Source organism: Ictidomys tridecemlineatus, unplaced genomic scaffold (genome assembly GCF_052094955.1).
Source record: "Ictidomys tridecemlineatus isolate mIctTri1 unplaced genomic scaffold, mIctTri1.hap1 Scaffold_110, whole genome shotgun sequence".
Lineage (NCBI taxonomy): Eukaryota > Metazoa > Chordata > Mammalia > Rodentia > Sciuridae > Ictidomys > Ictidomys tridecemlineatus.
The window spans coordinates 241,569-255,555 of record NW_027521036.1 but is presented as its reverse complement, the minus strand read 5'-3'; the positions used below and the strand labels follow the sequence as shown (position 1 = coordinate 255,555).

The 13,987-nt window shown below is 32.9% G+C and overlaps 1 protein-coding gene across 3 annotated transcripts in view; it reads left to right on the top strand.

The window, feature by feature from the left end:
* Window positions 1-13,987, top strand: part of LOC144372485 (transport and Golgi organization protein 1 homolog) — a 161,572-nt gene that overhangs the window by 24,110 nt on the left and 123,475 nt on the right. For all 3 annotated transcript variants that reach the window (XM_078035837.1, XM_078035839.1, XM_078035842.1), the window contains exon 2: window positions 6,553-6,607. In XM_078035837.1, coding sequence (XP_077891963.1) covers window positions 6,553-6,607 — 55 coding nt within the window. The remainder of the gene's footprint in view (window positions 1-6,552; window positions 6,608-13,987) is intronic.

Sequence of the window (13,987 nt, the reverse complement as noted above, 5' to 3'; positions counted from 1 at the left end):
TAGCCATATTTGATTTGTGGTATTAATTTGCATTTTCCATTTACTAATGATGTGAAACATCTTTTTATATGGTTGTTTGTAGGCTGTATAGCTTTTTTTAATATAAATTCTCTGTCCATACCTTTGTTTGTTATTGCTGTTGCTGTAGTTTTAAGCATTCTTTGTGTATTCTCAACCCTAGTACTAAGCTGAATTTGTGATTGGTAAACATTTCTTCAAGTCAGTAGCCTGTCCTTTCATCTTCTTTAAAGAATGTTTTTCTAAGTAAAATGTTTTAATTTCAATAAAGTCTAACTTACTATTTTTTTCTTTTCTGAATCATGGTTTTGGTGTCAAATCTAAGAACTCTGCCTAATCATAGTTGTGACAAATTTCCTATAGTTCTCTCTAAATATTATATCATTATATCTGTTACATTTAGGCCTCTGATCTACTTTGAGGTGATTTTATATGAGATTTGAAGTTTATATTAAGGTCTTATTTTTGTTTAAGGAAGTATAAATATCACAACACCATTTATTGGGAAATTTAAATTTCTTCTATTGCTTTGATTTTTTAATTTGTCAAAAATGGAGTATATTGTAGTTTGTATTAATTCCATGTTCCCTTTTCTGTTCTATTGTACTATGTGTGTTCTGCAAATAATAAAACAGTCTTGACTGTTGTAGAGATATAATAAATTTTGAAAGTGATTAGATTTCTTGTTTTATTCTTTTTCAAAATTATTTTGCCTATCCTAGTTCTTTGGTTTATTCATAAACATTTTAGAATAATTGTGCCTGGGGGCTGGGGATGTGGCTGAAGTGGTAACACCCTCACCTGGCATGCATGGGGCGCTGGGTTTGACCCTCAGCACCACATAAAAATAAAATAAAGATGTTGTGTCTACCGAAAAGTAAATAAATAAATAAATATTTAAAAATTCTCTCTCTCTTTAAAAAAAGAAGAATAATTGTGCCCGTATTTATATAGCTTGCTATGATTTTGATGAAATTTTATGAAACAAGTATATAAATTTGTAGGAAATTGCTATATTTCCTCTCTTGTTTCCAATCCTTCTACATTGTATATTGTCTCCTTTATTTAGGTTTTCTTTGGTTTATCTCTGTTTCATCAATATTTTTTTGATTGAACATATAAGTCCTGTCTATTTATTTTGATTTACAGTTTTATTCTGAGAGATTATTAATGGCCCTGTATGTTTAACCTTTATATTTACATGTTTATTGCTAGTGTATAGATATAGAATTAATTTGTATATATTGGTCTTATATCCTGAAACATTGATGGGCTCAGTTACTAGATGTAGAAGATTTTATCTCTTTGATTCATCAGACAGGTTTACATAGTGAACTGAAAATAGTACAAATATTTTTTCTGATCCACATTCCTACTATTTTCTTTCTTGCATTATCACAAAATCTTTCAGAACTATGTCAAATAAGATTAGTGATAGAAGTCATCCTTATTGTATTGCTATCCTTAGGGATAAGGCATTTATTCTTTCTTCATTGACCATTTGGTAGTATTTTCCAGTAAACCATCTGGGCCTTGAGAGTTACAGATGTATTCAAATTATGTATTTCATATTGGATGGGCGTGGTTGTCCTTTAAAAAACACTGATCTATTTCATCCTGTTGTCCAATTTATGAATGTATGGTTCTTCATTGTACTGCTTTATTTTCCTTTGGGTATATTTTGAAATTCTATTGATATGTCATTTTCTTATATTGGTAATTACTTGAAATATTGCTTAGTTTGACTATTTGAGTTGTTGGTCATAGATTTTTTAATTAAAATTTGTATATGTGGGTATTATACAATTATACTCCTGAGATTATTTAAATCTTAAAGTTTATTTTGTTTTTCTCAGATTCTACTCTCACAGAGGAAGGGGTTGTCCTATCTAATTATATGCAGGGTAGAGTAGACATGCAGATTTCTCAATCTGAAGTGGGAAGAATGCCTGGTTTTCCTCTGGGCCCCTTTGATACTACCAGTGATTAAGAAAAACAGGAGTGCCGTGTTATTGCTCCTCCACTACCACCAATGGGGGATGACTTCATTTCTACTGGAAAATAGTGAACAATCTGGCTCTCTATCGACTATTCAAGGACAGCACATGGGTGAATACAAAGGAATTATGTAACATGAACAATAACTTATCAGAAAAAAAGCATGTTGAAACAACAACATATTTTTCCAAATAAGTGATTATTGGAGAATTCCAATGCACACTACAGGGGTTAGAAAATAAACTTAGGAAAATTTATAACAAGGAGGAAAATGATGAAATATAAAGCCTTGGACTCTCCTTTCCATGATACACAAACTGTTTCACTAGTGGTAATTAAATTGATGCCATTTGTGAGAAATCCACAAACTAGTCAGAATTTCCCTGCATCCAGGTGAAAGCAAAATCAACCACATCAAAAGTAGTAGAGAGACTGGAGACACCCTGTGGTCCCTTTCCCTTGCATGGCACCATGTAACAGAAGAAAACCTCAACTCCAGGTTTCTCTCTAAGGAGGAAAAGGTTTTGATTACACATCCAATATTGGAACTTTTCCTAGTGCTGCCTGAGAGATTGGCTTGGGCCTTTGACAGGATCCATCAGCAGGGAACAAAGGAGCATGGCACTCATCATAGCTTTTGTTCATAGCCCAATACAAAGCAAAGAGAGAACAAATAATCAAAATGCTCCCTGCGAAGGAAAAGTGTGGAACGTAGCATAAAACACTCCAATTTCTCCAAGTCATACCTGGGGGATTGGATTTGGTATTATCTATTGTTGAACACTGATGACAACATGGCCTGCTCTAGATAACTAGGTGCCACTAAGAACAAAATCTATGGTTCTGACCATCACAACTGTTTGAGGGGTCCACAGAATCTCTGGCTGGTTTAATCGATGATGTATCTTCTCCTGTGAAAAACCAATCTATGAATAGAAAAGGTAGCAAATTTTCTCTTGTGTGCATATGAACACAAAGAGTAAAAGACAATGAAGAAAGAGAAACAGTATTGAAACAAGGAAGAAGGTAAAATCACAGAAACTGACCCAAATTAAGCAAAGATATATGAATCTCCAAAACAAGAATTTAAAATAACTACCATTAAATTGTTCAATGAGAACAGGAGAACAATAAATGAATAAAGTAAAATAGTGGCTGGAAATTTGTCTCAAATAGGGAAGGAAATGACATTTAAATCCAGGAATTCCAAAGGACTAGAAAGAAGGATAATTCAAAGAAGTCCAAACTGAGATATAATCATATCGCCAGTAGTTAAAACAGAGAATTTTAACAACAGTAGTAGAACACCAAACCCCCACGTATAAGGAGATTGTCCTAAGACTAAAAGCAGATTTTCAGCAAAAATCCTGCAAGATAAAAGAAGTGGGATGATTTATTCAAAGCACCTCAAGAAAAAAAAATAACATAGCAACCAAGATTACTATACTTAGCCAAATTGTCCTTCAATAATGAAAGGAAAGACAAGGACATTTACAGACGCCCCCACAAAAATGCTGAGGACTTCTTCGGCATTTTAAATAATGTTTGTGTTTTTGTTGTAAAAACAGAAAAAAAATTTCTAACATTCCTAGGGAATCACAAAAATCCCAAATGACCAAAACAATCTTAAGAAGGAATAGCAATGCTGGAGGTATAGTACTTCATAACTTCAAAATATATTTAAAAGCTACAACAACCAAAGAGTATGTTAATAGCAGATGTACCAAAGGAATAGAACAGAGAGCAGAAATAAACCTATACTTACATGGTAAGTCTTCAGGAGAGATTCCAAGAATACACAATTGGAAAAGGATAGTCTCCAACAAAAAATGTTGGGAAAACTGGATATCCACATACAAAGTGTGAAATTATACACTTATCTTATATTGTGTGGAAAAAATACTCACCATGAGTTGAAGATTTCAACCTATAATCAGAAACCAAAATCTCTGGAAAAAATATGGAGGAAAACCTTTATGACATTGGTCTTGGTATTGACTTCTTGGATATGGCACCAAAAGCACAGATTTAAAAAAAGCAAAAAAAAAAAAAAAAAGAAAAGAAAACAGGCCAGTGTAACTACATAAAACCAAATCATTTCTGCAATGCAAAAGGAACAATAAATATAGCAAAAACACAAGCTATAGGATGGAAGAAAATGTTTGCAAACCATATGGTAGGCTATTAAAATCAAAATTATATAAAAAGATCCCACAACTTAATAGCAAAAAAATAATAATTCAATTAAAAATGGTCTAAGAGTTGAATAAATATTTCTACAAAGGGAAATAAATTCCCAAGAAATATATGGAAAGATGTCCTTTTCACGAATTGTTATGAAATTGTAGAATAAGATATCTCTTCTCATTTGTTAGGTTAGCTATCTTATGGGGAAAAAAAGAAGATAGCAAATGTTGGTGAGGATATGGAGGACATGTAAACTGTGTATACTTTTGTACTGTGAATGTAAAATTATATGTATGCTATAAAAACAACATGTAGTTTTCTCAAAATAATAGAACACCATATCAACTACCAATGCCACTTCTGGGTTATGTAAAATATAACTTAAATCATGATCTTGAAGAAATATTGGCACTCCTATGTTCTTTGCAACACTATTCACAATGGTCAAGATGTGGAAACCATTTTACTCTCCATTTCCCAACAAAGTAAAAAGAACACAAATGAATGCAGCTGTAGAAGATAATGCTAAGTGAAGTTAGCCAATCCCAAAAAACAAATGGCGAATGTTTTCTCTGCTGTAAGGTGACTGACTCATAGTGGGGTAGGGAGAGGAAGCATGGGAGGAATAGACAAACCCTAGACAGGGCAGAGGGGTGGGAGGGAAAGGGAGGAGGTAGGGGGTTAGCAATGATGGTGGAATGTGATAGACATCATTATCCAAAGTACATGTATGAAGACATGAATTGGTGTGAACATACTTTATATACAAACAGAGATATGAAAAATTGTGTTCTATATGTGTAATAAGAATTGTGATGCATTCCACTGCCATGTATTTAAAAAATAAAAGCATTTTCTTTTTTAAAAAAAAACATGGTATATACATACATGAAATTTTTCTACTTTAAAGAGAAGAAAATTCTATAATATATGATGAGATGGATAAACCTTGGTGATATTATGCTAAGTAAAATAATCCAGTCAAAGAAAAACAAATACTATATGATTTCTCTAAGTGAGTTTCTAAGAGTTATAGAAGTAGAGAGTATAATGATAATTACCAGGCGGTTGGTAAAACGAGAAAATGGGGAATTGATAATTTAAGAGTATCCAGTCTCAGTTATGCAAAGTGAATAAGTTAGACAACTACTGAATAATGGTCATGTGCTGTACAATATCATTTTGGTCAATAATGAATCACATATTCAATGGAGATCTCATAAAATTCTAATGGAGCTGAAATTTTCTATTACCTTGTATTTTTACTGTATTTTTCTGACATGTTTAGAAAAATAAACATGCATGTTTATGTAACTGTGTTATAATTGCTGATAATATTCAGTACAGTAATATGCTATGTAGTTTATAGCCTAGGAGTGATAGATTATTTCATATGGCCTAAGTGTGTAGAATGCTTTACCATGTAGGTTTGTGTAAGTACAGTCTGTGATGTATGCACAACAGTAAAAATCATCTAATAATACATTTTTATCATTATGTGACACCTGAAGGTAGTGAATATAACTCAATTGGATTGTGTTCCTACTAAAAAAATATTACATGGTACTCTGAAAAATCTTTAAAAGGTAGATCTCATGTTAAGTGTTCTTATAATAAAAATAAAACTAAATCATATTAATGTGAAAAACAGACTTGAGAAACAGATGAAGAGACAGCTATGAATTTAATATTATTACCCAATGTAGGGTGATAGGTCAGGATATATGGAGAAAAAGTAGCAATCAACCAATAATAATTACCTCAATTAAAACCTTAAAGAATTTAAAGAAACCTGGGAAATTTAGAAAATGAAATTTAACAAAGAACTCAGGAAAACTCTTTTTTTTAAGAGAGAGAGAGAGAGAATTTTAATATTTATTTTTTAGTTTTTGGCAGACACAACATCTTTGTTTGTATGTGGTGCTGAGGATTGAACCCGGGCTGCAAGTATGCCAAGCAAGCGCGCTACTGCTTGAGCCACATCCCCAGCCCCAGGAAGACTCTTTTAAAATATATCAGTTAAAGTTCTGACTTTTAAAATTCTCAAAAATACACATAGACAAGAAAAGTTAAAAAATAAAAGTTAAAAATAGAATTAAATTACCATTAATTATATACAATATGATTTTTCTACTTAGAACACCAAGAATACTTGAATTAATAAGAAAATTTCTTTAAATTTCTAGTTTCAAAATACTTTAAAGATTTAATATCATCCATAAAATGATAATGATCACATTTATTTGGCTCTTACTATGTGCTTACTTTTTACTTAATAAAGTGCTTTGCATAGATTATCTCAAAGCAGTATTATGATATATTTATGATGTTATTATTTTCATTTTACAGATAAGAAAATGGAGGCAAAGAGAAATCATGAAACCAGTCCAAGATTACAACACTGGTAAGTAACTCATGAACAGTACACAAATATTTCTACTCTCATACAAAATACAATATTTAATTTCTAGGAATTTGACTTACATGATCACAAAATTAAGCTTGATTGGAACATAGAAGGTAGGAATCGAGAAGAGTTACAGGAGCTAGGAATCCTTAAGAATTGTGACACCTGGCCCCCTAGAGAAATCTTCAGATTATTTCAGGTTTTCCCTCCTGTGTCTTTACCTTCAAAGTTTGGAAGATAAACTATCTTGGTGCAGCTTGGGGCAAGTGTCTACTCCTGTGTTTTTCATTGGCATGAGAAAGTAGTGGAAGATCATTGATTAGAAGCCTCACTACAAATACATGGATTGATTGGGCAAGCAGAATTAGGCAGGGAAAGGGGCTCAAAAAGAATTAAATTCGGTGTCCATTTAAGACCCCAATTCTTTAGAGGAGAAGAGCAGAGCTAGGTGGCAGCGGGCAGTGTAAATGTACAACCACAGTAATGAAAGGATTGATTTTGCTGCTGGAACCTGAACAAATTCTCTGCTTTCAAGATTATTCGAGGGTTCTCATGTGGGTAACAGTCTATCTCAGATTCATTCTAAGTGGCTCTTTCTCTTTCTATCTTGAATCAAATGAAAGACTCTGCATAGAAGTATACTCCAGAGAGTTTGAAGGATTCAAATATTGTTTTTTTTGCTTGGTCAAACTGGTAACTTTTGAAAGTACCACTCTTATGGTACTATCAGTCACTGCACGGAAGTTTAAATTTTATGAACAGAATATAATGTATAATTAAATTGCTGCTACTTTGGTGTCATCTATTTTATGAGCTTTAAGGGGTTTTTAATTTGGATCATGTTGTTATTTAATGTGCCCTAAGAAGGACTTTGACTAGACATATTATTATAGATACTAGAGAAATTTAAAGATAAGCCTCTTAAGTAAATGTTTTGTGAGAACAAAATTTCTCACCTTTGGCACTACTGAATTTTGAGGGCAGATAATTGTTTGCTTAATGTATGGAAAGTGTCTTATGTAATTCTTGTAGAAAATTTACTTACATCTCTGGCTTCTACTTAAGAGATATCAGTAGCATCCTTAAAGATGTTGCAATAACAACAACAAAAATATCTCCAGTTATTGTTGAATAATCCCCAAGGGAAGAAATATTGCCAGTACTCCATTATGCAAGATGAATAAGTTCTAGAGATCTGCTATTTATATCTGCATGATGATGTTCTCCAGTCAATGATGGACCATGTATATGATTATACCATGGTGTTCTCATAATCTTATAACAGAGCTGAAAATTTCTATCAGCTAGCAATTTTACTGTTACTTTTCTATGTTTAGACATATTTAGATACACAAATACTTAGCACTGGGTGGCAGGTGCCTTCAGTATTCTGTATGGTAACATGCTGAGCAGGCTTATTGACTAAGAGCAATAAGTGGTATCAGAGAGCCTGGGTGTGTAACAGGCAACATCACTTAGGTTTGTGTAAGCACACTCCATGGTGTTTGGATAATAACAAAATTGTCCAACAATGTTCCTGAGGCTTTATCCCACCATTAAGTGACACGTGACTGTGGTGAAAGGCACTGAATGGACCTACCATGGTAGATAAAAGAGGGACTTCTTGACAATGGACTAGTAGAACACATTCCATTCACAGTGCTCAATAAGGTTAAGAGGACAAATTTCTACCAGTGTAAGAATTTTCAGTTTTGGTGTTCCTTAGGAAATTGGCATGCATACTCTTTACTTAGCAAGCCATGGTAGGAAGTGATTCTTAACTGTGGAGGCACAGTGATATTAAGACATTAGACTTTTAAAATAATACTGATTCTCAGGCCACATTCTTGATGAATTACATTAAAAATTCTGGTGGTTGCTATATTTTGGAACTGAAATGTTCCCCAAAGGTCCATGTGATAAAGTCTTGGTCTCTAGGCCATGGGAATACTGGGTGCTGATAGAGCCATAATGACAGGGGGTCTAGTTGAGGAAAGTTAGGTCAAGGGGTCATGAACTTGAAGGAGCAATTGGAAGCAAAGCTCCTTCCTCTCTTCTTTTTTTGCTTTCTGGCTTGGATGAGGTGAACAGGCCACATCTTCCATGAGCTCTGCCATGACACTTTGCCCCCATGAGCCTAAAGCAACTGGAGCAGTGGCCATGTACTAAAACTTCTGAAATCCTGAGTCAAGCTAAATCTTTTCTCCTTTCATCATTTCAGGTGTTTTATCATAGTGACAGAGAGTTGACTAATACAATGTTATAAACAATTTTTTTTAAAGTCCGCTAAGGGATCCTAACATATAGCAAATTGATATAAACTAATATGAAGTGAATCTCCTTGAAAATTCACCCAAATCAAGCCCAGGAATGTATGCAAGAGTATATAAAATTTATCACAACTGATTTCCTGCTTTACTACTTATAAGCTTGCAAGAATTGCATCATTTACAGAAGGCCCAGTGACAAAGTGCTCCAGTGGTTCAGTTACAACATCATGGCTCCATTGCACCACTGGTTGATAATAAACTAAGAAAAATAAACTTTGGAAAGAAAATTTACAGACTAGGGTACTTTCTGATAAACTGGTAATTTAAATATCTATGTAGTTCTATTTATCAATATTGGATATAACTCTGTATGGATTCTGACATTGTACAAATTAAAATAGAAAGCTAGGTATTGTATTTTTAGCATTATTCAGACTTCAACATCTGTGCTACACAAATGGCCCTGGATTTAACAGGAGAACTAATTCATTCTCAATCTGCTTTTGACTTGTAGATCTAACTTGGAAGCAATTTTTTTCATAAGAGAATTTAAAATAATCAAGTATATATATATATATATAATACAGGAGTCCTTAATATCAGTCAAAGATATTCAGACTGGGTGTACTGGGTCAGAGTTATACAAACTAATTACAAGTATTTGTTTCTTGGGGCTTATTCTTAGGAGAAAAGGAATAAAGAACAGGATAAAAATGAAACAAGAATGTGGCTCCTGTATGCAGCACTCTGTAGCCCAGATTACAAGGCAAATTTAGCCCCACTTTGAGGTAACGTGGACCACATTTGTGGACTCCCTATCAGTATGTCATCAGCTTATTTGGGGAGGAGGGAAACATCTCTGAGATTATGTTTTGTTGAGTGAAATTCTATGGGTAAAAGGTATCTGGTTGGTTATCAGCTAACATGCAACAGCAGCTATGGAACTAGTGTGCCCATTGACAAGGAGGATATGGGCCAGTCACCAGGAAAATTCATTGAAGTACATAACATAGTCACCTCATTTCATTTAATATTTTCAGATGCAGCACTTTAAATATTGGATCGAGGAACTTGAACTGGACATACAACTTTAAGATATGTACATTTTGGTACATTTAAATCATGTACAATCAAATCTCTATTATTTTCATGTGGACTTATGAGACATTATGAATCAGTGCTGAAGGTATACTGCTCATGAAGATACCCACATACTTCCAAAATAAAATATGCGCTTTTATGTGGCTAAACCCCTTCCCCTTCTAAACTGAGAAACAGAAATCTCCAAAATAAACAAATATTTCATAGAGCTCATGCATTCATTTACCCAAAAAATGTTTATTTATAATACCTTCTACATATTTAACAATGCTATGTAATTTTTAGCTGAAAGTGCAAAAAGCAGATAATTTCTACAGGCAGTTCTCCAAGTTGTGAAGGATGATAAATTTAAATCCCTCCTACTAGCTTAGGAGGAAATAAGTGCTATAGGGAAATATAAAGAAGGATAATGGGATGGGAAGTGGTAGGTGCTATTTGAGATCAGAGGGGTTAGAAAGGCCTTTCTGATAAGTTGATTGCTAAACAGAGAGCTGAGCATGTGAGGAGCAAGCATTACAGACACAACATTTCCTAGATAAAAAGTGTTTGTTGAAAACACATAACACAAAATGCTTTAGTGAATCTGGGGGTTCTTCATGAAGGCACAGACAACTCTTACAGTTAACATGACATAGCACCAGTGGATGCCCATCACGGTCTACATTAGTGACAAGTGGTCTCTGAGTTATACCAAAGGAAAGAGGCAGCAACACAGACCTGATGTCTTATTTAAGGACACATGCTCTAGAGTTTGATTTAAAATAATAAAAGAGATTGCCTACTGTAGGTGCTAAGGAACTGTTTTAACTCTGATGCATGACCAATAAAACAAATCCTCATTATTTTCTCTATAACATTTAGGAATAATTTTATCATAATTTAGTGCTTATAAAATCTATTTTTTCCCTTCTAAAACATCGATGAATATAAAGGGGCTACTGATTCTAAAAAGTTTCACTTAGATGGACATAACTACTTCAATCTTGGAAAACAAAACAACATAACTACATTTTATGACTACAAAAGGGATGAAGAATGATGTTAAATGAAACTCTCCATGGGATCTCATAAAATGAATTAAGTAGCAATTTTAGACTAAATTGTAATCAAGGAACCAAATATTTACGTAATTTATTAACTATGTAGAAACTAAAATTTTTAAAAAGTCGTGGCACATTATTGACAGAGTTCTTACAACATCCTAATGGAAAAAGACATAAAAAACTTTTTTCTATACATTTTCAATAAAAATACCTTTCAACTGCTTAAAGCAGCTTTTAAAAATATCACTGGTGTTTTATTTAAATATAAGAAAGTGTTTTGTTTACTTAATCATATTATACCTGTTACACTCAAATTTTTAAAATGTGACATATGCAACATAATAAATTGCATATAGAAATATTAAAAGGTTGTTGGAAACATTGGCTGTTTACCAAAGCACATAGTTAGGCTTTATGTTTAAAATGACATTCAAATAGCCTAAATCATTAATGGAAAATCAAGCCAAGTTACTACAATAATGTCCTTTGTTAGAATTTGAGACGCTTTTTTATTCTTATTGTCAGATTTCTGAGTGAAATAATTGTTGTTGGGAATAAATGGAAATATTTAATTTCAAATAGTATCATCTGTGAGTCAATTACTTAGAGTGTTATGGGCAGATGGTTTAATCAGAGAATTGAAGCAAGATGAGTCTTTCTAGCTCTTTATCACTAACAATACATGGCTTTACAGATCTAAAAAGATTCCCTGAATTTTGACTTATGAACCAAAAATTATATCTGCTGAAATTTATATTTGGAAAAGCCCAGATTGTGTGTGCTACTGATGGTGTATATACCTCTCTTCAGGTTTTATTTCAATCATATCTATGTTAAAACAGGTTAAAGTTTTAACATAGATTATTTTCAGAATCTAAAATATTCCTCTAGTCTTGAGCAAAACTCATTTATCCAAAGTTATTCTAAATAATGATTCCAGAATAGATATTTTCACATTCAATGTTAATCATGAATGTTATAGAAGTACATTTATTTTAAATTATTGGGAGAAATAACATTAAGATATTGGTAAAAAAACTCCATCTCATATTCACATTTTTAAGTGAAATATATGAATCTTCAAATAAAGACCTCTAAGTAAGAGATTAGTAAGAATACTATTCTACTCACTAGAAAAATAAATCTATGCAACAACTGAAATTATTTGAAAATTCCACTATCAATTGTTTGACACTAGAAATAAGCAATTAGACATACTTACTGACCTAAAAATATTCTTGAAAATAATGGCAATTGATTCATCAATTGATAATTCCAAATATGCATTTTCTATTTTTTAAATACATTCCATTCTTTTCATCAGGATGTTGTTTTTGTAACATGAATTAAATCCATGACATCTGCATGACTGTGATCATGCTAATCTAGCATTTGTATACTAAGATTCATGAACTCAGGTCAAAAAACATAATATAATATGAAGGCAAACTAAGAATAGTGTTTAGGTTATTTTTCTACCAAATGGTAAAAAAATATGCTGTGTCTTCCTTTAAAACATGTGACTTTCAGAGATTTTGGGGTAGAGTTTATATGAAGTGAAAGATATATATCTGTGGGCTCAACCAAATTATACAGATTTTATTTAAATCTTTTTAATAATTGAATATCTAAGTGCCCAACACAGTGTCAAGTCATATTCTTTTTTATGGTGAGAAATATCCAGTCACTCAAGCAAAGACTTTTTATAAGATTCCCTAATTTATAATGGAAACAGCACCTCAGTAATGTTTAGTTTAGTATCTAAATTGAGAGTTGAATATTACTGAGTTATCCAGAAAATAGGACAAATGATTCTAGAGGATGATGAATCATATGTCTAATAATCTGAGGATTTTTTAAATCTTTTTTGTTTCTGAAAGAGTAGATTAAAAACCTTGAAAACTTTCAGCAACTCTAAGTAAACTACATTAAAATCTTGACTAATAAACTTTTAGATAAGAACAAAAGCATAAAGGAATGAAATCAGAAGCATGATCAGAAAGTATGCTGACCATAGATTGGTTGCTTTGATCCTACATTTAAGTAGTCTACTTTAGGAAAAGTTTATGAGGTACCATAAAAGTGGACAAAAAAAATACAAGCAAAACAGGAAAGGATAAGGTCACAGATGATATCTTTCTTACATAATGTTCCCTCACTAGCCAAAGATGTGGATCCTTCCCCAGAAACAAGAAATTCCTGGAGAAAATAGCCAAGTTATTTTTACCGAGGTAAGCTTGTGAGGAAAATACCTGAGAAAATCAAGATACAGGAGGAAGGATTTACATTGGCTCACAATTTCCGAACCTTCAGACCATGATCAATTGATCAATCTGTGATGAGGCAGAAAACCATGGAAGGAAGGGTCACATCATCAGCAAAGGTGGTCACATCATTGAAGCCAGGAAGTGGAGAGAGCAAGCAAGAAAGGGGCTGGGGACAAGCAATATTCTTTCAGGGAACACCCCCAGTGACCTACTTCCTCCAACTAGCTCCCACACCCTGCAGTTTCTACTACCTCCCAATAAGCCATCAGCTATAAATAATCAATGGATTAATCCATTTGAAGATGTCAGATCCCTCCTGATCCATCCCTTTCTAAGAGCTCCACCTGTGCACATTGCTGCACTGGAAACCAAACCTCCAGAACCTCTGGGAACCTTCCAGAGTCAAACTATAAACATTGCTTCAATTATTTATTGCTTAGATTACTTATTGTTAAATATTCTATTGATTAGATTATTTATCATTAAAACTGGAGTGTACCTTTTGTCCCACAATGGATTAACATGGAAAGAGGAAAGTATAGTGGTTGCATTTCTTAGCTGAACCCCATTTTTTCTTTATAATGAGTTGCTGCTATAGAGAAGTTGTAAGTTATTAAGTCTACACTGTGACATAATCCTCTTATCATTTATATGAAAATATGATGCTGACATAATTGAATAATTTAATTAACTTTT